The sequence below is a fragment of the Aspergillus thermomutatus genome (assembly GCF_002237265.1).
Source record: "Aspergillus thermomutatus strain HMR AF 39 chromosome Unknown NODE_215, whole genome shotgun sequence".
NCBI lineage: Eukaryota > Fungi > Ascomycota > Eurotiomycetes > Eurotiales > Aspergillaceae > Aspergillus > Aspergillus thermomutatus.
Window position 1 is genome coordinate 24,555 of NW_020798265.1, and position 26,690 is coordinate 51,244.

Sequence of the window (26,690 nt, forward strand, 5' to 3'; positions counted from 1 at the left end):
GGGTATGATGTTAAGAAGTGTAGTAGGAATGAGCCCAAGAGCAACATGACCAGCTTTGAAGTCGACCAACGGCACCGAACATGAGAGTTGCCTCTCAATCCTCCTTCTTGTCCTCCTGCTTCTCATCCTCCGATTCACTCCAATCAAGCAACTCCATGACCTGGTCATCCGACAACTTCTCCGTACGCTGCTCCGCTTCCCGCTGCAGCTCCTTCATCAACTTCTTCTGGCGCTTCCTCGCGTTCTTCCCCCACTCCGGCACACCACTGGCGGTAGCAAAGTCCTCGCCGTTCTCGATCTCATCGTCCGTATTCTCAACCTCGCCCAGCACTTTGCCGCCACCGGTGGCGCCACCACGCAGCGCATTCGCAGACATCTTGGCTTTGTTCTTCTTCTTGGCTTCTCGCTCTGCCTTTTCCTTCTCCAATTGCTTCTTGCGGTCTTTTTCATGCATCTTGCGGAACCAGGCTTCGATGTAGGGACGGATGAGCATGTACCCGACGACCGAGAGGATGACTTTCGTCCAACGCTTGGCGCTGACATCCACGAATGTTGCGTAGATATTCTTGAAGAACCGTTTGAAGAGTGTTTCGAAGAAGGTGTAGAGTTGGCCGAAGAAGTCGTTCAGGGCGTCGGATGCGACGGAGGAGGATTCGGAGGACGCCATGGTGATATGATCAATTAGTCCCCTCTCCCTTGTGGAGATTGGAGTGAGGTCTCGTAGATGATTGAGAACTCGAGGAAAAGGGAAACCAAATTAGAGTCGAGGAGACCGGAATAGAGCGGAGGAGGGAAAAAAAAAGTATCACAATCCCGCGAGGAAGCGGGTCGGAGGGGGAGGTGGTACGGAGTAGAAGAGATATGAACCACTTTCGCTGCGGGATTTATTGACCAAAAAGGCAAGACACAAATTCCAAGGCCTGCAAGTCTTGTCACAGAGGATGTGCAATAGTAAACACTTGCGATTGAACAAACAACTTGAAATGTAAATACCTGCAGTCTCGATAGCTCATCGACGAGGAGAATTCCGTAAAAGGTAATGTTCTGTTGCGGGTTAGCGTGATCTACAGGTCACGTGCCAGCAGCCAATCACAGTCGAATGGGGCGTGGGCGTCTAAAGCTCTATCCAGGACGCGTCTAACGAGCATTTGCTGACATTTTCATTGAATCCGTGAATCGGTTAAGCGAAATTGCATCATTCTTGTCTTTACAAACATTTGTATAGCGACTGTACGCTCTGAACACGAGAGTATGGATCCAAACGAGGAAGTCAGCCTTGAAGAGGTATGCCATATCTAGATCGCGTCCTTCGGGGTATGCTGCGGTTGCTGATTCTAATGATACAGCGTTTGAAATCTGCTCTTTGGCTTTCCATTGGCAAAATTGTGGACGAGGAAACCCTCAAGCTCGGCGTCAACGCTACTCCTCAGTTCATTGGAGCTTTGACAGAAATGGTCTGGGCTCAAATTGGTATGTGTATCATCAACCTGCTTGTCTTGACCCCAACTCGCTACAGGCGGCAAGACCCCGTGTCTGGTATCGGTGATCCATGGTGGATTTGAGCTGATGGTGTTCAATTTATAGAAACTGTTAGCCAGGATCTGGAGTTCTTTGCCAAGTGAGTTATTCCTGTCGGGTTTTATTGAATGAGTGAATTATTATTGTTTTGTTGTTTCCCTGAATGCCAGCTGACACGGTGCCTCCACCGACGCAGGCATGCCGGCCGCTCTACGATCAATGTATCTGATGTGATGTTGCTTGCGCGCCGCAACGAAGGGCTTGAATCAATTCTGCGAGCTTTCGTTGATCAGCAGCGAGAAGAGGAATCCTGATTCGATGCGTGTAATAGTGCCTTCTAACGCACAATTCTTGCACATACGCCGGACGACTGGCCCCATTTCCATTGGTGGATCGAATAAGCTGCCAGTCAAAGCTTCCACCAGCGCCAATCGCAAAAGGTGAGATACGTTTGAGCCGTTTTCGACTAATCTGATGGCTCAATTACTCATGACCTGGCTAGATAGCGGACACATTCTGCGCCTGTCACAGTGGGAGCCCGCCAAGATATCATCCGCCAGTTTCATTATGACGCCACTTCCCCACATTTATGCACGCATACGATACCATCGCTTGCAAGCCCGACTAGAATTCATTTGATAGACGCCACAGCTGCCATCACGGCGTCTGTTTTGTTGCTTGCAACTTGGAGCTCAATTACTTCTTCCCTGATACCAGAACGTCTGCCTGTCTTCCCTCAGACAACGTCTCATGGTAATCATCGGAAAAGGTGCATATCAGCGAATCGGGTCGTGTTTGCTTTCTCCACGATCTGATAGTCACAAATGAGATCCTGGAGCCATGGGTGCACCTGACGATTCATATCATCTATGGTGTAACCATGATCAATCGACGATACAGGAAATCTGCCAATCATATGCGCCATCCAATGTACATACTTGACACATATGAGCTTCTTGAGCTTTTACCAGATTCATGCTCAGTATATCTGATATAATCTAACGTCATTGCAACGTTCTCTGAGAAGTGCCCTTGCTTCAACGACAATCTTCACTCGTATATACTCGTAGAAATCATCATGGACCAGGCCCCTTATTTAGAAGAATCCGTCAAACCTTCGATGGCGTCGCTGTTATACAATTTTGTCAGCAAATTCTCTGGTCGTTTCTGAAGGACAAGTGACTTATTGTAACAGACAAACCTCTTAAAATGCTGAACACTACGATTGACTCTGTGAATACGGTGCGAACCAGACTCAAGACAATGCCTACAATGAAGTCGGTTCGCTTCCACGGACCTGGCGATATCCGAATCGAGGAAATTGATGAGCCAACTTGTGGCAAGGGCCAGGTCAAGGTAGGTCAGATTCTACCTCGAGCAAACGGAATTCACTGATTTATTGGGAAATATAGTTGCGACGAGCGTTCGTGGGGATATGTGGCAGTGGTAAGTCTGGTCGGCGCTGATTCAGGCTTCGCAGATGCTGATTCGAAAAGATCTTCATGAGTATAGTTCCGGCCCCGTTCTCATCCCAAAGGAGCCACACAAGATTACGGGAACTTCTTATCCCGTGACACTGGGTCACGAGTTTGCCGGCATCATTGAAGAAGTTGGTGAGGGAGTAACGCATCTATCGCCTGGACAGCGAGCAGTGGTTCGTCCAACGATATTTGACCGACAGTGCCGCTCATGTAAACTCGGCTATGAGTACTGCTGCGAGAATATCGGGTTTATTGGACTATCGGGTAAGACGCGCGCCAAATCTGTACACAACGGGCCCCTGAAACTGAACGCTTGCAGGATATGGCGGTGGAATGGCGAAGCACACCGTGGCGCCCGCAGAGCACTTTTATCCGCTTCCTGATAATGTGTCTCTCGAGGCTGCAGCGCTGATTGAGCCGCTGGCCGTGGCCTGGCATGCCGTCAACCTATCCCCGTTCAAGGGCGGGGATAGCGTCATGGTTGTCGGAGGTGGTCCGATTGGGATTGGCATTGTACAAATCCTGAAGCTGCAGGGAGCCAAGAAGATCATGGTTGCCGAACTACTCGAGAATCGCAAGAAGTTCGCCGTCGAGTACGGAGCCACAGACATTATCGACCCTCGCACATGTGATGTACCGGAGAAAGTGCGTGAATTGACGAATGGCGTGGGTGCGGATGTCATCTTCGACACTGCGGGAGTGGAAGCAGCCTTGGACGGGGCCATCTCTGCGTGCCGTGTCCATGGCACTATCGTGAACATCGCCGTCTGGGAGAAGCGGCCCTCTATACGCGTGAACGAGTTGATGTACCATGAAGTCAACTACACCGGCGCAGCGCTGTACGATGAGAGCGCTTTCCGAAATGTTATCCAAGCACTGAACTACGGTAAGTCTACAACCGCCTAGTATTGAGACGTTTTTGGCTGACATGAAAGTTCAAGGTCAATTGAGACCCGAAGGGATGATCACAGCAAAGGTAAAAATGGACGAAGTTGTCGAAAAGGGCTTCAAGACGCTTCTTGAAGATCGTGATGCGCATTGCAAGATCCTGGTCGATGTACAGGCATCATGACAGTATTCCTTTCCTTTGGCATTCACGGTTGGCAATATATTTTGCCACTTTTCCCCGTCTGGCTTTCGTTGAGATTTCAATCTTCTTATCCGTAATATGTATATAAATGAGTCATGACGATGTGATGATGTTCGACGCTTGATTTGGGCCTGTTGGGGACTCGAGGATGGCTGTGCACTGTGGCTGAGACCTCTGCGATGCCTATATTACCTAATCCAACCCATCCGATTTTGCTGAAGCATTTCCTCTTCCGGATATACTAAAAATGGTCAGTACCTCTGTCAGACTGTCACATGCGATCAGATACTATTCCATGGGACCGTGGAGGTCACGGCATTCAGAATTGAACATAGACAGGGACCTGACTATTGTGGGCCGACAAGGCTTAGGCCTCATCACCAAAAACCAATGACAGTACAAGGGTCCAAGTAGTGACTACTAATAAGGTTCCCGTGTGGCTGGAGAGTCGAGATGGAGAGCTTCTCTTCGGTTGCCCCTCCAGCCTCCAATCACTATCAAGTGCTTGTCGTCATCCGTGGATCCCTATCACGATCTTCTGGATACTCAACGGATGGCAGCCTGTGAGAAGCTCTCATCGCTGTTTCTGGGGTCCATCATGCTTGGCATCCAGGAAATGCCTCCACCGATCTTCATGCTACGACACCTTGTCCCCTGGGACTTATTACAGCACAATCTTGCTGCCTTCGAGGGTGGCATTTTTTCAATCTCTGCGCTCTATTCTTCACCCTGAAAGAATCCCATTGCCTGCAGCTCTTTTTCGGTGGAATTCGCAGTTGACGAATCGCCTTCACTCGATCTCTTCTTGAGAATAGCTCTCACCCAGTCGAATTCCATACTTACCATTTACTGTTTGTTTACGACCTCTTGCCGAGTCGCGAGTAAGAAACGTCAACATGGGAGCCGGCGGCGTCGTTCTTCGCTTTTTCAGTTTAGCCATCCGTGTGCTTCAGTTCCTCGATGCCGCAGTCATCCTGGGGATCTTCTCATACTTCCTGGCTGTCCAGAGTCAACACAACCAGCCCATTCCAACATGGATGAAGGCTGTCGAGGGTCTTTCCGGCGCGGCAACTTTGTACGGACTACTCGGCATACTCTTCACCTGCTGCCTGGGAGGGATCGCCTTCTTCGCCTTCCTGGCGATCGTCCTCGATGTTTGCTTCATCGGAGCGATGATCGCCATTGCCGTGATGACCCGGGACGGAACTCAGTCCTGCTCCGGGCACGTCGATACTCCCGTGGGATCCGGCGCCGATAATGTCGACAGCGCATCCGGCGTCCGGCTTGGCTACGCATGCATGCTCGAAAAGGTAACCTTTGCGGTCTCAATTATCGGAATGTAAGTCGGACACTCTTCTCTAGCCTCTCTCTCTCTGTCAAGTTCTTTACTAATTCCACGAACCATTAGTTTCCTCTTCTTGATCTCGATTCTCTTCCAAGCCCTCTACGCCCGCCACCACAAGCGCGAGAAGCGTTTCGGCCCGTCCCCTGCCAACGGGTACACCTACGGCACCCAACGCCGTGGCTTCTGGCGCCGCAACAAGGATACCCCCGAAACCGCCAGTGCAGACGATATGCTTCCTGGCCACCCGACCCCCCACGACGTGGAAATGGGCGGTGATGCCGAGAAGCCCGGCGGCTTCGGTGGTCGCTTCTTCTCGCGTAACAAGAACGCCAATGCGGCCAATGGCACGCCGAGCACGGTGCAGAATGGCTATGGTTATGGCGGCTCGGCCTATACCGGCAATTATTGATCACGGCAGTCCTCCCGTGTGAGGGTTGCCAGTAGGTCCGGTTTCCATTGCCTTGGAGTTGCCCGAAAAGAAACTTATATGCGTGGATAATGAATTTAACCGCGCCTCGTTTGCTGAGTAGTGTTTGAATTTGATTCTGCCGGAGGCGATCAGGCCTATGATTGAATGAGCTAGTTGATGATACCACTCCTAATACTTATCAAGTTTGTTGATTGGAATTGCTGTATGGTAGTTGCTCCGTGGAGAATTACAACTAGAATGTGAGGTAGTATCCGACCGTAGTTCACTCCTTAAATGAGATGAAAAAAGATTGAGTGTCTTCTTTGACGCTGCCTCAAAGAATCCCCAACCAGCGCCGCACATTGTCTGAGTGCCTCCGTCGCCGAGAAGAACCTTCCTATCCAGCACCCGAGAATAATGTCGCCCCCAAACAAATACGTTACATCTGGAAATTTCTGATTTCTGTAGCGAGCTTCAATTTCAAGATCAACCTGCTGTTCACGTTGAATCCAGGCTTGGATGACAGACGGATTGTTTGAAAGCATCACATCTTCTGATTCCGCATGGTAAAGTTCACTGTAAGGCGCCTTATGAGCCACAAGTTCATACGATGTAGAGCCGAGTGCAAATAGGTCAGATATAACTGAGTTTGGAGCTTCGTAATCTCTTGGCGAACAATGAGATGCTTTCTCATATCCTAACGCCATGTGACCAGGGTACTGAGATGAGTTAAAGTCGCCCAAACGCACATCCAAGTTGTCATCAAGGAAGAATTGCCGCAAGGCCAGATCAGAATGGATTATATCATGCTCGTGGATACCATTGACTGCTTCAATGACCTGCCGAAACCATTTTTTTTGGAGATCGAGCGTGACCTTATCTTTTTCCTTAAGTGTAAAAGCTGAACCTGGGGTTCGTGATGCTTCAGTTGATTCTGTATCCTCTTTTTTTTAGTGGGTTGGCAGGGAGACAAGGTCCTTAATGTTTTATCAGACGTGAAGCTTTACAATTTGCTATGGAGTATAGTAGTCCAGGAATGTTCATCTTCTGGTCATGCTCTGCGAATCTATTTCCATTATGTCGCGAACCACTTGTCTTGCAAAAGCTCTGCTGCGGAAGGTCTGTCTCTTGGATCAAGCTTCATTACTTTTAAAACAAATTCCTTGTCTTCCTTAGATATCTCCTGTTCTGAAATCCGGGAGAAAAGCTTTCTTCTTTCAGGGGGAATACCTTGCATGATGTATGCGAGGACATTCAACTTCTCCTGCGGGCAGATTTCGCGATATGTCAAAGGGAATGGCCCAAAGAACTCACACTGCCTCTGAAGAATCTTTAGGTCGTAATCATCATGATCCGCGGGAACGTCTGGTTTGAATATGAAGAAATTGCCTCCATATAGCAAGGTTATAAGCTGCTGGAGAGTCAACGCTGCTCAACAACTCAAAGAGGTTGACATGAACATACTAAGGTGCCAAAGGACCATATGTCTGTTTGTGTGCCCCAGCCAATTCGGAGCTGCGCTTCAGGGCTCCTCCAGATAGGTCTCCAATCAAGTCACCATCCTTAGCATATGCAGAATCTGAAGGAACCATACTCCCACAGTCTGCTAATTGAACATCTGTAAATCACACATCCCCTTAGCCATAGTTTACAAGAATGTTGTCGGGCTTGATGTCTTCAAGACAGATAAGATAATGAATGTAGCCCAGATGATAATTACACTTACCTGTGTGTACAAAATTATCCTCATGGAGAACTTTTAGGGCTTCTAAAATCCTTCTTACAACATATTTGATCTCCAGATTTATAAGTCGCTGAGAGACAGAAGCATTCAGAAGGTGATCATCTAAATATCTCAAGACTATCATCGGTGGATCAGATGGCTCGACTATCTCATCAATTAAAGGGCATATAAAGGGGGTGCGAGATCAAAAGCGGTTCAGCACGTCACGCTCATTCTGGAGGCGAAAATGATGGACGCTTTTCACAATCACAGGTTCATTGCTCTCGCACCTCACCTGCTAAACAGTCCATTATAAACCAACCTTTGTTTCGTAGGTTTGGAGTAGCCTCGTACCTTACAAGCCAAACTGTCTCTTGTAGTTGTCTGCCAACGGTGTGTATTCCATTCTGACCCCAAAGAAATTAGCCTATTCGGAGGGAAGAAGTCATGGCAACTTGCACGAAGCTGAGAAGCGTGCTTTCTTGTTCTTTGCTCTTGGTTTCTTAATCGAAGTAGAAGAACTCTTACCAGCAGGCCCAAGAGGCAAAACAATTATGCCAAGGTATTCAAGGATCGGACTTTTGAACAACAGGGCGCGGACCTGCACTGAATGTGATGTGGACACACAACCAATTTGACGCCTTTCAGTTAACAGCACTGATTGGCCAGACCCTCATATCAATAACATAGAACCACAGCGCCTGTTCTAGCGCCGGGATTCTATCTTTACTTTGTTCTCTCCCTTGGGGGGGAGCTGCAGTAAGTTGCAGTCTCGCAACGAAGTGCTTGATTGGCGTGGCGACACAAAAGGTACCTATCATGCTTCAGTCCCAACCATGTTGGTCCAGTCTTTTATTCGCTTTGACCGACTCCATTTGCGCTCCAAATATGAAGCTAGAACAGCGAGGGGACGGTTCTCATATACTTAAGGCCATGACGAGGGCGGAGTTTACAAGACGGCATAGTGAGGCCATACCGAAAATGGCAAAACTAACCACAACAGGGAATTCACAGGTCCTCGCTTTACAAGGAAGAAAAAACAACACATCTACAAGAGGTGTCAAACACCCATGTAAATTAATTCATGTTGGACACCTGCTGACCTTTTTTTTGCCGACACCTACCGACCTATTTGCGACACCCGCCGAGCTGCGAGCCCTACTTCGGTCTTTAAACCTTGTTATGGCGAGAGGAGGAATTGGAATATCGTGAATTCTTCTAACTTTTTTTGCCTATCAGGGCGCCCAGGGGAAAAAGAATAATAATTGATAATAGGATTAAAGCGTAATCTGCTTTGTCCATCGGATGGTCTGTAGCTCAGCGACAAATCTGCAGAGCGCCTAACTGATCTCCACTCGTCTTCCACGCTATAGGAAGGTATCGGAAAAGACCGTAAGATATATCGCAAGCATCAGAAAGAAACCGTTTCACCTAGAATATTGCTGTTGCGCAGATAAATAACATCAGACAGGCCGCAGCTGACAAGGCTTGGAACGCTGTATTTGCCTCCGATTTCACAGGCTTCCTCACTCGTCCACTTCCAGGATGTGTAGGGTCGGCCGTTGGCGGTTTGGCTATACCTCCATCGGTGTCATTGTGCGATGGCTCGTCCAAGGAGAAGCAATTTCCAGCGTTCGATTGGCAACCAAATCCGCAGTGAAGATTGGAGGTACCACAGTAGTCGGCACTACTACAGCAAGGTCCAAAGCTTGATCCAGCGCACGTATAGTCCTTGCCACATCTACCATCAGGGGAGATGGGCTTCGAAGGAACGTCAGCAGCCGACGGCGGTGATGGAGACTTTCTGACAGGGGTACCAGTAAGAGGCTCTCCGGCTTCGCGATACCAGAATTCTTCAGGATCCTCCAAGCATTCCCCAACTGTCACCGCTTTGTAGCCATATTCTGCTATTCTCCTTAGCATGTGCTCTGTGAGGTTGTAGACTGTTTGTTCATGCACGTCGTGAGCAATGACGAGCCAGGATTTCTCTGAAGCTTTCCATGGCGCCAAGGCATTATCGAATGCATCCTTGGAGACTTGAATGGCGCTAGGACTATCATGACTATAGTCCTTCGTGTCGATGTCATAAAGAATGATATGGTATCCCATCCTGTCCATGTCGTCCAAGCAGCCCGATTCAGGTAGGCAGCTCGAGTAGGGAGGACGCATATAGGTTGGAATTCTGCCCAATATGTTGCGGAACGCAGCTTCATTCTTCAACATTTGCCCTCGTCGTTGATCTGGCGTAACTTTGCTGAGATCTTGGTGCGACCAGGTGTGACTCGCAATCTGGTGTCCACTCTGTTGCATGCGTTGAATCAAAGAGGCCCATGGTAGATCGGGATGATCTATTGGGCCCTTGGAATTATTGATTCCAGAGATAAAGAACGTCGCCTTCGCGTTATACCGGTCCAATAGGTCGAGAAGGTCAGCAGTGTATCGGTTCGGACCGTCATCATAAGTCAGGGCAATAGTGCCTGCTTTCGCACACGCGCGAATGACGTGCGGGCCATATGGTACGCTACCGACGTGTGTCCGAGGTATATCTTCGACGGGAGGACCCGCTGGGCTTTTATGAGCGTCGCAATGACCGAAGTCAAGCTGGCAGTCTGGAGAGCGACAGTGAGCCTCAGTAACGCCACAATAACCTGGAAACAACGGTTAGTCAGAGCACATGGCTGGACGGAAAGGGAAGAGGACGTACCAGCAGTCGAACAGCATTTGCCATCCGAACAAGTTCCCAGCTCAGGACCACATCGCACGCCGTCACCGCGACTTATCAACAGGTGTGGAGTGACATTGCCGTCGGGCACATACACCGACTGAGAGGTGTGGTGACCAGGCTGCAATTTGATGATGTTGCGAGCAGCTGTGTGCCCCTCGAGCCCGAGGATGGGTAAGAGCAGCAAGTGACGCATATGCATCTTGGAGTTGAGTTCGAAGAAGGATGCTGGAGCTAATATGCAGGATAAGATTGAGTGGCAATTATGTGTGATTGAGAGGATGTGATGAGGAAGACTGTTGAATTCTGAGTCGAGGAGTTGAAGACACGGGCGGCATGTTGCTTCCCTTTTAGAGAGAGCAGCAACACAGACAACAGAAATGGCAGGAAGAAAGACGAGCAACGCATAGCGAATCGGAAAGAGCATAATGAGGAAAGGACGGACTGGATCATTACACGTTCATGTCGGATTCCCTGTACCATGGCAGTTGTAATGAAGATTGAATGATTGAGGACGCTGTCACATGGTTGTAATATAAGTTGACAGGATTTTGCCATGAATTCCAGCTCAAGGATCTTGCGGACGCCGTGGAATTTGTCTTCTCAGAGCAGCAGATTCTAACGTCATACTCCTCAAAAGTATCAGCGACAACCAGACCATAGGAGCAAAGCAGTATCTACCTAGAAATCATTGAGACATGCCATAGGGAGAAAGGCTCATGGGTAACATACGATATACAGCAGTGAGAAAAGCTAAGGTTACCGTGGACAGGGTATCTGATTTGAGATTCTGAGGCTGCTACTGCACTGGTCGGACCATTTTGGTAGACATGCCATTCAATAGATATAATCAAGCTACCTGACCAAGACTCTCCTCGCCCACAGCCGAGAACACGAAAGGCGCTAGAGTCTGAAGATGGGGTCCGAACTTGGCCGGAGCACTTTTGGCTATGCTGCCCACCGTAGCAATCAGATGTCGCCGGTGAACGGTTGTCAACTGCGAGGAATTGAATCTCTCGACGAGCTCAGCCACAAAGGCGTTCAGTTGGTTGTCCGAGAAATGGAGCACAAGGACTGAGATAGCGGCCAATGCCCTTTTGGTGACAACGGTACCAGCCGTGTCGTTATCAATAATGGACATGACAGATTTTTGCAACGCGGTCAACTCTTCCTCCTTGAGAAGAGGTCCAAAGCATGTGACCACTTGGATCAGGACATCAACTGCGTCGCTACTGAAGCCTTTAGCCGGATCTTTTTCTAGCATCCCCTTTACAACAGAACCCCTTCGGTTTGAGGGCGACGGCGTGGGACCGATTAAACGAGGAATGAGAACTCTCGAGACGGCGGAGTATGCCGTGGTGGCTTCTTTGCTGGGTGCTTGCCCTGGTTGAGGACGAGGGAGTGCTGTGACAATGACTCGGAGGGCGGTGTTGGGAACAGAGGTATCGATGGATTGTGAGGCGGTTAAGGTCGATAGTTTCTCGAGAAGAGGCATGAGGCTTTCAAAGGGTAGCCGAAGGGCAAGCGGACCGAGACTGGAGTAAGATATGAGTGAGCGATATATTCAACAAAAGCGGTACTTCTAATACAAACCATTTCAGCGCTTGATTCTGGACATCGCCATGTTGGTCGTCTAAAGCTTTGAGCAATCCGTCGACGAGTCTCGAAGCCGAGTGTTGATCGTGGGAAAGAAATGAAGAGTTGGGATTATTCAGGATGCCTAGTAGATCATTCAAGGACATATATCTCAGATCTGCATCTGGATCGTCGAGCTTCAACAACAGACTATTGAGATTCTGCTGAATGGCCTGTCTGTCCGCCATGGGTGAAGTTGAAGCCTGAGAGGAGCACGGTGACGGAGAAGGATATAGGGCAAACTAAGACAGGGAGACTCGCAGATCAAAGTTTCAAGAGCTTTCAATAAGACTCAGTGGAAGTAGATGGATGGAGAACGTGGGGGCGCAGTCAACGAGGGGAAAAAGGTGCCTCAGGAAGCCAGAGCTGCCCGTACTGCCTGAGGCTACAATGGCTGGATCCAGACTTTTGAGCTCCTACGGGGGGTCACACAGACCATTTGTGCAGCATTCCATCTCGACGATCGAGGTCTAGGACGACAAGATCTCTTTCGTACAATTGATGCGAATGAACTGGTCGGACATCTGACATGACAGTTACTTTCAATTACACCTCAGTTGTAGACATATAGCATATCATGACCATACCAAACTCGGCCATAAGAGCTACTACTCCCCGCACGCCGAAATTACATCACCACCACTCTACTAACGCTTGGGCCACGCCGGTTGCTCCCGCTCCGAGCTTCTTGGTCGTGCTTCCATTCCTTGCTTGGAGGCTGCTGGTAGCCCGGCCCATGGCCTGCATACGTAAGAACAAGGGCATGTCATGTCACCACTTCCAACCTCTCTCCTCCTTAACTTCTCCTTTCATCCCTATTGCACCACCAATCTTTATACAGCATCTCTAACCTCCAATTCTTGACCTCATTCTCAATCTAGATACATACAACCACCATGGTTCTCGCACGCCCTCAAATGATCCGCGCATCCCTTCGTGCCGTCGGAGCCACTGCTCGACGACCCGTACAGCAGGCCGGACGCCGGACGTACGCTTCCGCAAAAGAAAACGTCAAGAAATTCAGCGACTTCCCATGGTAAGCCATCTGCATCCGTTGTGCCCATCAAACATCGCATTCCATATGTCAGGCGGCTAACGACTCGATTTCCAGGATGCTGGCATCAGTTGGCCTCGGCGTCCCCGCTGCATTCTACTTGCTTCAGACCGAACCCTCCAAGACCCCCCCACACGGCCACCACGGCGAAGACAAGTTGACTGAGAAAGAAGTGAAGGATGTTCCGATTGAGGAGAAGCTGCAGACTGACGAGAAGCCTTCTGCTGTCGACGAGGTAAGTAATTCGCTATACGGCTTGCACCCATCCCCCACGTCAAATGTATGCTGAAGATTCCGCAGCCTGCCTCTCGGAAGCCACCTTCAGGACACAACACCATGTCTAGCAAGCAGGAGGGCGTTGACAATGCGGACACTGCCAACCCTTACGTTGCGGACCCGGGAAAGAGCGTAAAGGGCGAGGGCGAGACCGACAGTGTCAAGATGAAGGGAAGCATTGACCCTGAGCGGCCACAGCGGTGATTGCACTCTGTTTTGATGGGAAGAAACTCAGTATGCGAAAATGTCCGCGTCAGCCCTGTCCGATATTGATATCTCTGGATGTTGAAGAGACTCAATGTGTAATATATTATAGCACAATATTTTCACATAACGAAGACCTTCGCCGCCGTAAAGTGTCACAAACAGCTGAGGTTCTTGAGCACTTTCAGCACGGCTAGGTAGGATGGAGCCAAAGTGAAGAAATCGACCATTGCGCCGAATAATCAGCGAAAATCTTGATTATGATTATCATTAACTGTGCAGAATGCGGTCTTCATGGTCATCCCCGAAAATAGTACACTGAACTGCCCACTCATGGAAATCGTCACTATGTCCATTCAGCTTCGCCATGCACAACGTCAAACACGAGAAAGGAATTCAAAAAGTATCTTTGCAGGAAGAGAAATTTGTCATACACCATAGAACCATCGCAATATAACAGAGAGTAAGAAGACTTGCCAAGCACCGCCGGAGAAGTGAAATTCATGATATAGACAAAGCTCAGCGAGCTATTGATGCCCAAAGTGACAGTAAGGAAATACTCGGTTAGCCCACGGGATCGCAAAATCGGTCGCTATGAGTCGGCCTTTGCGCCAAGAGGCTCGCCATTGACCAGAACCTGAGGGGCCTTGTTTGTATTGCGAGGGGTGAGAAGAGGTTGCTCCGCTCCGGTCGCAAGGGTGGCATGGCTCTCTGCCTCCTGCTCGAGTTCCTCTTCGGTCTCGTCGTCGCTTCTTTCGTCCTTCTTCACGCTGTTGAAGATGTAGTTCTTGAGAATGCGAAGGATCAAGAAGAGCCAGAAAAGGTTAACGGCTTGCAGACTGGCCAGCAGGGCGAAGGTGATGATTTGACTGATCCAGCATTTGTACTGCTGAGTCTCCCAGTTGAGCTCGTAGGGTCCAACGGTGCGAAACTCGGTCAGAACGGCCCAGAGGATCTTCAGATTGAGTACATGGCGCAGGTAGATCCACATAACAACGAACGTGCCGAAATATGGCACAGTGATGATGGAGTCGAGATAGTTGAGGGTTTTCGAGGTCTACAAGAAGAATCTGTTAGCCCTCGTTCAATTAAGGAGGATACTTGCAGGCATACCGCGAGGAAGAAATCGGAGATGTCATGGGTGATGTAGACCGCAATACCCATATAGGTGAAGTGGAATCGGTAACTCAACCCGATCAGCGCCAAAGTGATGATGTGATGACCGACAAGCTCCTTGAAATCCTTTCTGGGCTTTTCGAGCTGCAACAGCAACACAATCGCTTGCTGAGCCCAGTAACTAGCCTGAAGCAGGTAATAGGCCTTGAAGATCGCTACGTGCTCCCGGTGAGGGAAACCCTCAAACATGGCCGTGGTGTTGAAGTACCAAATATCCGTCTGCTTCATCACGTATAAACCGAAAGGCCCAAAAATCGCAAAGTACATGGCTGTATAGACCTGCTCCATGAATCTAGCCGTCTTTCCTCTGCCGCGAATGCCACAGTATGCAGCCCATGGGCGAATCACGCATTGCATCAGAAACTCTCGTGTGAAAGACAGGACAATAGTGTAGAAGCCGACAAAAGCAAAGTCCAAGGGCCCTTTTCCGTACATGACCGGGCCGCCAGGAGTCTTGGGAGGTTGCGGGTAAGACAAGAAGAGAGCGCTGTGGAGAGGATTGGCCGGGGTGGGATTAACGGCGTATGCGAGGAGGATCACAGTCATCAGGAGGAGAGGTAGAACCCAGGTGTGTTTCACACATAAGTCCTTGAATCGACGGAGGGGCGATCGGTTCTTGCGCCGCTTGGTTTGCGATTTGAGAGATTTTTCAGGGGTTGCCTGGTTCTTCTGTAAGGCCTGACAGTAGTGAGCACGGGACCGAGAGGAAGGACAATATTGAGGTCACGGATAAGGATATACCTTGTCCCATTTTGGAGCTTCTCCCTCAATAGGGCTGACCTCGTTCATGGTGGACATGGCCGGGGCGGTATCGCCTGGGATATCCTCTCCCAGAAGGCTGGACTTGCGTGGATGACCCATGATGGGCTAGCTGATAGTTTGGGAGCTCGAATAGTCCTCGATAATGTATCGATTGCTCTTATTTTTTTCCAGAGGTAAATAAACCGACAATCTTCGTATTTGCTGCGCTGAGCGGGCTGGCTCCAAGGACAAAGTGCAGCGGATAGCGGAGCGGAATCGGCGATCTGCAGTCACCAAGTGGAGCAATCAAGATGTTAAGATAAGGAGGGAATAAGGTCAGGTCGTCAGGAAGGAGAAAAGAAGATAAAAGAGTCACAAACTCCTACGACTGTTGAAAACTCCTAGCGATGTTGCCATGGTTGTTGAAACTGAGATTAAGGGGCAATAATTTTCTTCTCCGCCCAGACTCCACCGCACTACTGCGCACCGTCCCGCTCCAATTGCAACCACCACCAATCGCAAGCCCTTCTTGTAACTTTGTTCATTCGATTCGACCTCCATTCAGTTGCTTTCAACCTTTTCTAATTGGACTTGAGAAGCTCAATCGTTGCTTTTCCCCTGCGAGTCGAAAGATCATCGATCAGATACTCCTCGCGTTGCAATAATGAACCAAGCCGACATGCAGAACACATTCTGCTTACCTCTAAGTGCCATGGCTATTGCTAGAGTGATTGCCAACCTACTGGTGTCAGCTTTTGACGTTAATATCAGAGCTTACTGGTTTGTTTGACTATCAGGTCTGCAGCATACGGTAATGCAACTACTACTTCATCATAGTAAAAATTTGCAGTACGTGAGGAAGATCTGGGAGCACTGGTCTGTCAAATGAGTCGCGCCTCAGAGCGGAAGTAATCCAATATCAGTATGCTATAGGTACTAATCAAAACCCACAACGGACGCCACTTGTGATAGAATACAAACGCAAAGAATGCAAAAAGATGATATTAACCCTATGGTACCCATAACCTTACAAATCCTCCAACCTCCTGTCGACAGGTCACGCAGCTGCCGAAATTGTTCATCGCAAGGCTCACTCTGCATTCCTCGCATACACAAAGGCATCGACAAGGCCATGTTATGATCGAACGTGGGTTGGTCTGGCAGATGACACACGGCGGACCGTCCGGTCCAAGGCCCGAGGCGCCCGACTCCCACGCCTGCGCCTCAGGACCTGCACGATTGGCTTCGGATCGACGAGCCAGAATGAAGTTCTCGAGCATCTCAGACTCTTCCTCCGGAGTTGGTTTCCGCTTCTCCTTACCCGTCTGCTGGCCAGCAAGCCGTGATAGCCGCGAGGATAAAAGAACCTGCGCTCTCTCGCGCTCCATCTTTTGCTGAAATTGACGTCGCGTCATAATGCGTCCATCTCGCCCAGCAGCAAGATGGGCAGCTAGGATACGTGCCTCATGCCTGCTTTCCTGGTCACGAGGGTCGAGGAGGCGCGCAAAAGAGCCAACATCCATCAGCGACTCGTCAAGAGGGCTGCTCTCCCGCGAGACGCCTGCTGGGTATGGGTTGCGTGGCGTAGGTGTACGTCGGCCATCAGATTCGTCTTCCCACTCCGATTCACCATTTGTTGACATAGATACAACGCTGGTGGTATCACAAAGATCGTCGCTGTCAGAGGGTATATAGTCGGGACTCTGATCCTGGTTACCCCACGAGCCGCCAGCTCTCCACCAACCATAGAGCTTTTCATCGAGGCGCTTCTCGTCGGACTCCTCCCAATGCGGTGCAATGGAAAGCTCCCTTTTTCGCATTTCCTTCTCTACATCAAACTCATAGTCTCCAGGCAGCTCAAGTTCGCCTTCGTCGGTCAGGATCCAGAAATCCAGCGATTCTGTCCGACTGTTACTATTTCTCTCTTGCAGGGCCCTTCTGCGCGACCCGACTAGAGTCTTCAGCCATTGTGGTCGCGCACTGATGCCGACTCGGTCTAGTACTCTGTCGAATCCGTAGGCGGTCCACTTGAGTATGAGATAGAAAATGCCACGAAAGAAAGAGAAGCCATGATAGCATCTAGTCGCGCCTCGAAATGCGCCAACACCGCCAGGATCGGTGTGAGACCGTACGGACCGAGATCCGCCTTTAGGTTTCTCGATCTTCTTCTCCTTCCCGTACCCACTTTCCCATTCTGCTGATGGTTCCGAAATATCGAAGGTGATTGGTTCGACACCTGTAAATGGCACGTCCCGGTCGTAGCCCCCTGGACTCTGCCGGGTAGAGCGAGAGCGTCGTGAATTTTCGATCTCCGCCAGCCTATCCTCCTCTAACCATGTCATCCGATGTGCAACAACCACTTTCCCTTCGTTCAAAAAAACTGCTTCACTAGCAGCGGTTAAAGCAGTGTACCCAATCCGAAGTAATGTGGTATAGAAATCCTCATGTCGGTTGAAGCGGATATTCCGAATCTGGTTTGCTCCTTGCATGTTTTCGTGGGCGAGTGAAAATCGTTCTCGAAGAGAAAGCGGCTGCCCAGCGTCCGGTGGTAATGAAAAAGCCGTGATCACGAGAGCAATAGTATAAATAATCACGCAAATGACAATGCCTAGTAATATCAATAGGTGAGGCACAAAGCCTACAATGCAGACCGTGGGAAATTTCAGTACGCCAGTGTCGCTTCCCGTCGGCGAGCCAGTCAATAGACCCCATACCATGGCAGACATAAAGCAAAGGCCCCAGAAAGCAGTGTTAAATAGGCGATACCGGCTTTGTTTACCTAGCACATCCAAAATGTTTGACGTCAAGCTGTTACAACAAGAGATCAAAGCGATTAAGAGCAATTCAGGAGTAACGTTCATTCGTTCCAAGACCTGCGCTCTGCTAAGCAGCTGGAGGGCTGAGTGGGCGGATTCGCTGGACGATAACGAGCTGTCCTTGCTGGTGGAGTGCTTGGGAAGCCCAAATAACCCAAGCCCAATGGACTGGCTTATCATCGATTCAGCCTCGGCAAAGGCAAGGGAATGCTCGAAAATAGACATCCCAGCCTCGGTCACGACTGCTCTTCCCTGCAAAGCGCAAGAGAGAGTCTCGACAAAGTGGCTGAGGCAGAGCCGCAGGAAAACAGGCCACAAGAAAACGAACGAGCCGTAAGGAACATCCGAGGCGTTGACGGGCCGACTCATCTTCACCGCGCTGCAAGATTGTTGATCGGACTCCCATGATAAAAGTGTGGAACTGAGAGAATAGAGAAATCCGCCTCCAGCAGCATGATCAAGCGACAATCGTTTTCCGGGGGTACCGTAACGAATGAGAGGGTAATCGGGAGATGTTTGACACCGTATAGCACGAAGCAAGACGAGGATCTGAGAGATGAACAACACAATGGGAATGATTCGCAGCGCCATGCGTCGGTGAAAGTCTAGAGTGAGATGTCGTCTGGTTGAAGCATAGATCGTAATCCGATTCAAAATTAGAGCCTTTAAAGTGTGTCAGGATATTCAGGTCTGTCTCAGGCGGATATTCCTTACCACCGTAAAACAAGCCAAGGACCACCGACTGGTCAGATATGAAAAGAACCCGCTAAATCTTCTCATGGCTTGGAGAAATTCTGCCAAGTAAATACCTGTTTCCCCTTGCGCGGCAGCATCAGCCATCCCCTCTCGTGCTGCTCCAGCCGCGGCCTGTGTTGCTGCTACCACCGCATCGGCCTCCGATCCTGTTACAGGGGCATGACCCGAGATCCGTGTCGCCATATCCGGTAGTCCCACTAACCTCGAGAGTTGCCTTGGAAGAGTCGAAAACACAAGGTTCTCCGCCTGACGCAGACCACGCAATGGGAGAGTGAGGAGCTCGCGGGGCGACGAGAGCAGCGAATACCGGGCGGTGGTAATTGCCGTGGAGTTGACAGATTGCATGGCGGATGACGAAGCTGTGGCAGCTGGAGTCGCAAGGATGGTCGCGGTATCTTGAACGAACGACATATTGTTTGACCTCTGTCAAAAGGGAGATTCTGGCCAAATGAGGAGGCGTTGTAAACCAGATGAAGCCTCCCACCACCGGCCACTTGTAGAAGATGAGATCATCCGTTCGCAATACAAAGAGACAAAAAGGGGTATCTTCAACAAAACATAACAAAGTTCTCTGCTCATATAAGAGTCAGTCAAGGAGATATGATGTTGAGACACATTGTACCAGCAGAGCAGCCGATGTGAAGTGGTTTGATGGAGAGGTAGTGAGGACGATGACCACGTCCATCAACCGTGATCTCTTACCTTATCGTTGCGATTTCCCCCCATGTTGGCCCGAAGTCCCGGCACTAACCAGATCTAGTAGTACCAACTGTTTCCCCCACGTGCCTCGGCCAGTTGTTGTGCCTTGAGTGAGACTCATCTTTTTATGAGCATTTTGCTGTCACTATATTTTGATGATTAGGCTACTTATTTTCTGATTGAAGAATGGGTGCTTGAGGTGATTGCTGGCGTCGAAACATCAGGCTCAATGCTGGGCTAGTGTCGCTGAACTTGAATCAGCCCCTACGATGCTATGGATCCTGTGCCATTTAGATGAAGTTAGAGGAACGGTGAATTGTGTCGATGAGACTCATTCATTCATGTCATGTTGTTCTTCGTCATGACAGACCAGTTAGATAGCCGCCTATAAAGTGCTTCAAAAAGGTCCTGAGAGAATAGATTATAGAGCTCTATCACAGCTTGTACATCTCGCTGCGACTCCGTACGCCGTCGAAAATGCATGTATTGTCCAGTGGCACATACTGCCTGGTGATCACCTTCAGTGCTTCCTGCGCCACTAGCCCACCTGTGAGAGCAGATATGTTGTGTAGCTCTCCACCTTCCGTGCGTCTCAACTCTTGTGTAGCTTCCAAGATTTTCTCCCGTGCTCCTTCGTCGATAGCGGCAGAATTTCCGGAGGTGAGGTTACTGATAAAACGTTGGATATAGTTATTCCACAGAGTCTCATCATCAAGAGACGCCTCAGCGATGTTGCATCCCTGAATGTCGGTCACGATGTCATCCAGAATTTGACAGGCGATGAAGATCGCAATAAGAGTTTCGGAAGAGCTGAGGTTATTTGTGATTGTTTTCGAAGTGTGCGCTTCCCCGTTGACGCGAGGAATATCACGGCCATGAATAACCTTGATATGAGCAGCGTTCTTGCAGAAGACCTCGATATTCTTCTCTGGAATGACGGCCGGCCGTGGTCCCAACTGAGCTTCGAGCCTCCTGACTGTTGCTGCTACTTCTTCCACGTCCTCTCTTGCTTTCGATTTGTAGATGTTTTGAAGAGAGACATAGTCTGCCGATTGAGCTTTCATGTCAGGCAGCGAGCCCGGCAGAGGGAGTACCTTGTGCTTTTGGTAAAATTCGTGAACAGCTGCCGCAATGAGCCAGAATTCAGCAGAGTTCTGCGTGAGATTCCTGCACTGATCCATCTCGAAAATCTCGCGGGTTGAGCTGCGCAAGCTGAACGGATTCAATGATTTCAGTACCGCAGCCACCGCCTCATCATAGTTCTCTTCACCACCTTCGGCATTGTTCGTTCTGGCACTAGCCCGAACAAATTCTCTGAACTCTGATTTCTCCTTGTAATTTGAAGGCACATTGCCGTCATGGGATTGTCTCCACTTCTCGAGGTAGTGAATCAGTAACAGTACGTACGGTACGTGGCCATGTTGGTGGTCGTCCATACTGTCCAGGTTGCTAATGCTGGCGCCAGCTGCTGCCAATTCTGGCCATGGATTAAGAAGGCGAAGATCTTGTGTCGCTTCAGGATCCGGGTGTGTCTCTACTATGGGAAATTCTGCTGGAAGCTGAAGGGAAAAAACAGAGTAGAACCCGACAGAGTGCGTATACAGCACTGGGATATTCAGTGCCTTAGCAGCGTTGCAAAGAGTATCTAAAGTAGATCGTTTCACAGGACCGGATATCAAAACCAGCTTATGCTGTGCAAGAAAGTCTGGCTCCTGTTGCAAGACTTCTGCAATAGACTAGTAATCTATGTTAGCGTGGTTATTTCAGAGAGATAAGTTCGAAGGTGACACTCATATACCTTTGCACGAAAACTTCCTTCGACGTCCGGGTTCAACTCTCTCAACAGGCGACAGGTTTCCTCGGCCCTGGATTTTCCCAGACTTCCCTCCTCGAGAAAGAAGTTCACTCCCAGGTCAGGCTCTGTAACAACAGCAGGATCTACGATTGTGAAGCCACCAACACCGGGGAGCACAAGGTTCTTGAGTGTTTCGACACCAACCACGCCCGATACCCCTGTGCCTTGATTTCCCCAGAGACCGTCAGAATTGACTAATAAGACACGAGTCTCTTCCAGAGCTTGCTGCCCGCTCGCAGCCCACAAACGCAGCTGGCGATCATACTTCCTCTCTTTCGATGATGGCCCTACCAGGGCACCAGGGAAAGCATCAGTCATAATGCGGGGTTGATGTAGTTCCTTAGGTCAGCCAGAGAATTCGAATATACTGCAGATTCAAGGAGAGAAGGAGTGACAGCATATAATGGCAAAATCGACGGCCCCTATCCACTGGACATTAGTTAGCAATACATGTGCCTGTGTTGATGATTGTCAGGCATAGCTGTGATATGGTCACATGACCGGAAGGCAGATCGGCCCGTGGAATGTGTTGGCCTGAGGAACCTAAGGGCTGAGGCACTCTCAGGCAGTCAATGCTATGACGCCATAACCCCGCCGTCAAAATAAGTCACTTTGCGATTGTTGTACCTGACACTAGCAAGCATTATTCTGTAGTTCGCTCAATTATAACATCTTTCCTCGCGTCAAATCATTTCAATTGCCATGTCATGTCGGTGATTCTTCCTCGATTGCACTCTTCCCCTCTGTAAGTTCATTTGTTGTGGCTGTGTGGCTCCACGAAAAAGTTCTTTGGTTCTCACCTCGGACTCCCCCACACCGGGGTTATTTCTCTGGCGATTGTATCGGGCCATTTTGGCTCCAGCTGCGGCCACTAGAAAACCTTCCTCTCGGGATACATGAGCTGTCAGCTCTCAATCTAATTCGTCTATGCTCTATAGGACACGGCCCCTGTTCCTTTTCTCCTCATTTATCTCGTCCCCTCGTCCCCATCTCATCTGTCCTTCCCTTTTCCCCAGTCATCGCCCTCCAACTCGTTTTCAGTCCATAATGGCTAGCGCAATCGAAGCCGCAAAGCGCGCCGCCGGCCAGGCTGCTTTCGCCAACCACTACCCCAAAGATGCCAAATTTGTCGGTATCGGCAGTGGATCTACCATTGTATATGTTGTCGAGGCTATCAAAAAATCTGGCATAGATACCTCTATGACAAAATACGTTCCCACCGGCTTCCAGTCCAAACAGCTCATCCTTTCCGCCGGCTTGACAGCAGTCGAGTTCGATTCGCTACCCGAAGGAACCGTACTTGATGTCGCCTTTGACGGCGCGGACGAGGTTGACGATGAGCTCAACTTAATAAAGGGCGGCGGTGCCTGTCTCTTCCAGGAGAAAATTGTGGCTCTTCAGGCCAAGGAGTTCATCTGCGTGGCAGGTTAGCGATGACTCACGCCGTCTTGCGGCAGAAACGGGAACGAAGGACAAAATCATCACTAACACTCACGTCCAGATTCGCGCAAACTCCAGTCTCGTCTCCTCTCGAATTGGAAATACATTCCCATTGAGGTGGCACCTATTGCGGCCCCTCGTGTCCTAACCAAGCTGCGAGAGCTGGGCAGCATTCAGCCCGCGATTCGGCTCAGCGGCACTGCCAAGGGACCCCTGAAGACAGACCAGGACTTTTATATCATTGACGCTCCTTTCCGACCATTGCTCACCAAGGCTGACGTTGCCGCTGGCAAAGACGGCAGCGGAAAGGGTGGAATCTGGGAGGTCGATACCCTGGCGCAGGCGATTAAGCAGATTGCGGGTGTGCTGGAGGTTGGAATCTTCTCCGGCGTGACTGGGCCTCAGGCTCAAGCCCTTGGAGGCATTGGAGGCCAGAAGCCCATCGCTGCTTACTTTGGCATGCCCGACGGCTCAGTATCGGTCCGGAAGGCCATTGTATAGCCTCCTTCCCGCATGACCATCCTAATAAACTGCGTACCGTGGATTACAACAAAAAGGCGATTTATATATATGATACCATAAAACTTTCTGCACGACTTCTCTCTATCAAATATCCCCGCCGCAGAGGATCCAAAACGGACAGCTTTCTTTTACTGTAATTATTATCCAGATTTAATTCCACTCGCTAGTCATAGAGTTAAAGGCATCCTAGAGATCAGTATAGATGTTTATTTCGCACCCTTTCCTTTCGCCTCGGTCTCTCCCAATTCACGCACATAGATCCGGACAGTTCCCTCTGCAACATCGTCTTTTCCGTCTTCGAAACCAGGGCTAACAGCAATCGCCAAGTACTTTCCATTGCCGCTGAAATCCACAGCAGCAATGCTCGACGGATATTTCTGATACTGCCTGATTCTCCTCTTCGCAATACCGTCCCAAAGTGCAACGACACCATCACCACCGCCGGACGCGAATGTTCCATGAATGGGATGGAACGCAAGTGTGTTCACGGGATATACGACGTCAACATCATCAGCCGTCTGTCGATGACACTTGAAAGCATATTTCCGTGCTTGCGACTCAGCAGACGGATCGAACCACTCGACTGCGACTCGTCCCTCAATGCTCGAGGACGCGTAGCCGGCGTCATCGGGCATGCACGCGACACAGCGGGTCATGAATTTGAGACTGCTCTCTCGTCGCTGCCACGGCTCAATCTCAACCTTGTTCGGAGATGTGGAATCCGACTGGTCTGTGAGGAGCGCCAATGCTTTCAGGTCGTAAATGTGGAGGGAGCGCGAGGCCATTGCAACGACGAGTTTCGTGGCGGTGAGAGACATGGAGAAAGGCTTTGAAGGGAGAGGAATGATTGCGGGGATCGAGTCGACTTCAGTATTCGTGCGGTGCACATGTAACGTCGAGTCCCACGATGCAGATATGACCATGTTATGCTCCTTGCTGTAGACGACACACCGGACCCCAGCGTCGTGGCTGCTAAGCACTGTCTGTGTAGATGATGTGACATCGATCCTGCCATATATCAGATAAAGGAACAAGAGACAACCAGTCAAAGTAAAGCACCGAATGACGACGGGGGAACGTACTTTCGGACGTCCCAGTCCAAACCTGCTGTGTAGATCACATCCTCATTCTCGCCGAAACACATGTCGAGCACCGGCGCACGATGTTCAAACTTTTGTAACAGCTTTCCTTCACCGACATTCCCATTCTCGTCTCGCAGGTCATAAAGATAGACATTCTTGTCCCATGACGAAACGACAATTCGCGTTGAATCTGGATCCGGCGAGAACTTCAAAGCGGAGATGGCATCTGTTGGCGGGTTTGCGACGGTGAATTGATCTAGATTGCGGTCAGTACTAGCATGTATGGCGGGTTCGAATGAACTTACTTGATGCCATATTGTGCTTGAACTCTTCTGAGAAGTGACCCTTTCAACCCTAAGCTACATCGATATTGTTGATCGCCCGGCGTTATCGAAGCTTGCGCTTCGGATCGTTTTCTGCCCGCTTATACCGCCTTGACATATTTCCCTCCCCGCCATCGCCGCATCTTAAACCATCGAGAATTGGAGATTACTATATCCCTTCTTTGCAGCATATCTCACCAGCTGGCAGCTCAAAATGCCCTTTGCGCAACTAGTTATAGGGCCCCCGGGCGCGGGGAAGTCAACATATTGCAACGGTATGCATCAGTTTTTGGGAGCTATTGGCCGGAAGTGCTCTATCGTGAACCTGGACCCCGCAAATGACAAGACGTCGTATCCGTGCGCGCTGGACGTTCGAGACCTCGTCACTCTCGAGGAGATTATGAGTGAGGATCACCTGGGTCCTAATGGCGGTGTTTTATATGCACTGGAGGAACTGGAGGAGAACTTTGAGTGGTTGGAGGAGGGGCTGAAGGACCTCGGAGGTAGGCCCTGATCTATCCTTGGGTTTACTGCTATACGACCTAGAGTGCGATAGTTGATACTCATTTGAATAGAGGATTATGTTCTATTTGATTGTCCGGGCCAGGTTGAAATCTTCACGCACCATTCGTCGTTGCGGAATATCTTCTTCAAAATACAAAAATTGGGCTATAGAGTCAGTTCATCTTTATCATCTTTATCATGGCACAAGCATTCCTGCTGACATCGAATACTACAGCTAATTGTAATACATCTCATTGACTCATACAACCTCACATTACCATCGATGTACATATCCGCTCTCCTTCTCTCCCTCCGCGCCATGCTCCAGATGGATCTCCCTCACATCAACGTCCTCACCAAAATCGATAACCTTTCAAACTACGCCCCGCTACCCTTCAACCTCGATTTCTACACAGAAGTCCAAGACCTTTCCTATCTCCTCCCACACCTAGAGGCTGAGTCATCGCGGTTATCACATGCAAAATTTGGGGCCCTCAACAACGCCATCATCGACCTGGTAGAAGAATTCGGGCTCGTGGCATTCGAAACACTGGCCGTGGAAGACAAGAAGAGCATGATGAACTTGCTGCGAGTTATTGATAGGGCGAGTGGATATGCATTTGGGCCAGCCGAGGGCGCAAACGACACCATCTGGCAGGTGGCTGTTCGGGAAGGACTAGGGACCATGGATATCCGAGATGTTCAGGAACGGTGGCTCGACGCAAAGGACGAATACGACGCACAGGAACGCAGTGAGCTCGAGGCCGAGGCGAAAGCCAGGGAGGAAGCAGCACAGCCGCCGCCGAGAGAGGACGACGAATTTGATGCCGATCTGGCCACTTTCAGAGGCTCGATGCCTGACAGCGGTGTAAAAGTGATACGAAAGTCATGATATGAGTCATTTATGGTCTATCCGTACATGTATTATAGGGTATCTCTAATTAACAAACAATCTAACAAACACAAACTCCTGATGATGCACCTATCCGATGGAAGCCGGTCAATCCTCATCATCACTCTCCATATCCACATCGTCCTCATCCATCACATCTCGCGCAGAGGCACTGACCAAACCACCACCAGCCGCAGCCTCCTGGCCCTCCAACCCCCCAACCAACCCATCCAACACCCCCACCCCATCCCCCCCCTTCACCCCCGAGATCCCCCTGCGCGCCCCCCGTCTCGCCTCCTCCTCCGCCTTCCTCATCCTCCCCCACACCTTCACAACACGAAACACACACGACCGCATCTTCCCCCCACCCCCAGGCGCCGTCTCTCACACACATATCCGAGCCCACCACACTAAGGCGAACCTCGTA

At 50.0% G+C, this 26,690-nt stretch overlaps 13 protein-coding genes across 13 annotated transcripts; 6 read left to right on the top strand and 7 right to left on the bottom strand.

The window, feature by feature from the left end:
- Window positions 1–94: 94 nt before the first annotated feature.
- Window positions 95–667, bottom strand: CDV56_103529 (uncharacterized protein; the record flags this gene model as incomplete). Its single annotated transcript, XM_026757148.1, has 1 exon — window positions 95–667. The coding sequence occupies one exon, from the start codon at window positions 665–667 to the stop codon at window positions 95–97; it is 573 nt and encodes a 190-aa protein (XP_026611629.1).
- Window positions 668–1,251: 584 nt separating this feature from the next.
- CDV56_103649 (CENP-S family protein) lies at window positions 1,252–1,832 on the top strand (the record flags this gene model as incomplete). The annotated part of the gene is made up of 4 exons (XM_026757268.1): window positions 1,252–1,284; window positions 1,347–1,470; window positions 1,585–1,618; window positions 1,715–1,832. 4 exons carry the CDS (start codon window positions 1,252–1,254, stop codon window positions 1,830–1,832), a joined length of 309 nt encoding a protein of 102 aa, XP_026611630.1.
- An 895-nt stretch (window positions 1,833–2,727) lies between these two features.
- On the top strand, window positions 2,728–4,071 carry CDV56_103807 (uncharacterized protein; the record flags this gene model as incomplete). The annotated part of the gene is made up of 5 exons (XM_026757426.1): window positions 2,728–2,874; window positions 2,931–2,964; window positions 3,015–3,263; window positions 3,319–3,885; window positions 3,941–4,071. 5 exons carry the CDS (start codon window positions 2,728–2,730, stop codon window positions 4,069–4,071), a joined length of 1,128 nt encoding a protein of 375 aa, XP_026611631.1.
- A 914-nt stretch (window positions 4,072–4,985) lies between these two features.
- On the top strand, window positions 4,986–5,843 carry CDV56_104023 (uncharacterized protein; the record flags this gene model as incomplete). The annotated part of the gene is made up of 2 exons (XM_026757642.1): window positions 4,986–5,428; window positions 5,498–5,843. 2 exons carry the CDS (start codon window positions 4,986–4,988, stop codon window positions 5,841–5,843), a joined length of 789 nt encoding a protein of 262 aa, XP_026611632.1.
- Window positions 5,844–9,140: 3,297 nt separating this feature from the next.
- Window positions 9,141–10,490, bottom strand: CDV56_104445 (chitin deacetylase CDA6; the record flags this gene model as incomplete). The annotated part of the gene is made up of 3 exons (XM_026758064.1): window positions 9,141–9,256; window positions 9,312–10,214; window positions 10,271–10,490. The coding sequence occupies 3 exons, from the start codon at window positions 10,488–10,490 to the stop codon at window positions 9,141–9,143; spliced, it is 1,239 nt and encodes a 412-aa protein (XP_026611633.1).
- Window positions 10,491–11,138: 648 nt separating this feature from the next.
- Window positions 11,139–12,111, bottom strand: CDV56_104620 (uncharacterized protein; the record flags this gene model as incomplete). The annotated part of the gene is made up of 2 exons (XM_026758239.1): window positions 11,139–11,823; window positions 11,882–12,111. 2 exons carry the CDS (start codon window positions 12,109–12,111, stop codon window positions 11,139–11,141), a joined length of 915 nt encoding a protein of 304 aa, XP_026611634.1.
- Window positions 12,112–12,819: 708 nt separating this feature from the next.
- Window positions 12,820–13,457, top strand: CDV56_104754 (uncharacterized protein; the record flags this gene model as incomplete). The annotated part of the gene is made up of 3 exons (XM_026758373.1): window positions 12,820–12,959; window positions 13,035–13,212; window positions 13,278–13,457. 3 exons carry the CDS (start codon window positions 12,820–12,822, stop codon window positions 13,455–13,457), a joined length of 498 nt encoding a protein of 165 aa, XP_026611635.1.
- Window positions 13,458–14,049: 592 nt separating this feature from the next.
- CDV56_104866 (putative ubiquitin-protein ligase (Asi3)) lies at window positions 14,050–19,357 on the bottom strand (the record flags this gene model as incomplete). Its single annotated transcript, XM_026758485.1, has 6 exons — window positions 14,050–14,514; window positions 14,571–15,311; window positions 15,375–15,500; window positions 15,583–15,658; window positions 16,548–18,795; window positions 19,000–19,357. 6 exons carry the CDS (start codon window positions 19,355–19,357, stop codon window positions 14,050–14,052), a joined length of 4,014 nt encoding a protein of 1,337 aa, XP_026611636.1.
- Window positions 19,358–20,079: 722 nt separating this feature from the next.
- Window positions 20,080–21,818, bottom strand: CDV56_105342 (NEDD8-activating enzyme E1 regulatory subunit; the record flags this gene model as incomplete). The annotated part of the gene is made up of 2 exons (XM_026758961.1): window positions 20,080–21,381; window positions 21,444–21,818. The coding sequence occupies 2 exons, from the start codon at window positions 21,816–21,818 to the stop codon at window positions 20,080–20,082; spliced, it is 1,677 nt and encodes a 558-aa protein (XP_026611637.1).
- Window positions 21,819–22,547: 729 nt separating this feature from the next.
- CDV56_105530 (ribose-5-phosphate isomerase RKI1) lies at window positions 22,548–23,441 on the top strand (the record flags this gene model as incomplete). Its single annotated transcript, XM_026759149.1, has 2 exons — window positions 22,548–22,926; window positions 23,002–23,441. 2 exons carry the CDS (start codon window positions 22,548–22,550, stop codon window positions 23,439–23,441), a joined length of 819 nt encoding a protein of 272 aa, XP_026611638.1.
- Window positions 23,442–23,668: 227 nt separating this feature from the next.
- On the bottom strand, window positions 23,669–24,859 carry CDV56_105621 (WD40 repeat domain-containing protein; the record flags this gene model as incomplete). The annotated part of the gene is made up of 3 exons (XM_026759240.1): window positions 23,669–24,470; window positions 24,545–24,800; window positions 24,850–24,859. The coding sequence occupies 3 exons, from the start codon at window positions 24,857–24,859 to the stop codon at window positions 23,669–23,671; spliced, it is 1,068 nt and encodes a 355-aa protein (XP_026611639.1).
- Window positions 24,860–25,081: 222 nt separating this feature from the next.
- CDV56_105729 (GTPase GPN2) lies at window positions 25,082–26,263 on the top strand (the record flags this gene model as incomplete). Its single annotated transcript, XM_026759348.1, has 3 exons — window positions 25,082–25,370; window positions 25,443–25,543; window positions 25,607–26,263. The coding sequence occupies 3 exons, from the start codon at window positions 25,082–25,084 to the stop codon at window positions 26,261–26,263; spliced, it is 1,047 nt and encodes a 348-aa protein (XP_026611640.1).
- A 108-nt stretch (window positions 26,264–26,371) lies between these two features.
- CDV56_105821 (uncharacterized protein) lies at window positions 26,372–26,620 on the bottom strand (the record flags this gene model as incomplete). Its single annotated transcript, XM_026759440.1, has 1 exon — window positions 26,372–26,620. The coding sequence occupies one exon, from the start codon at window positions 26,618–26,620 to the stop codon at window positions 26,372–26,374; it is 249 nt and encodes an 82-aa protein (XP_026611641.1).
- Between the last annotated feature and the right edge of the window lie 70 nt (window positions 26,621–26,690).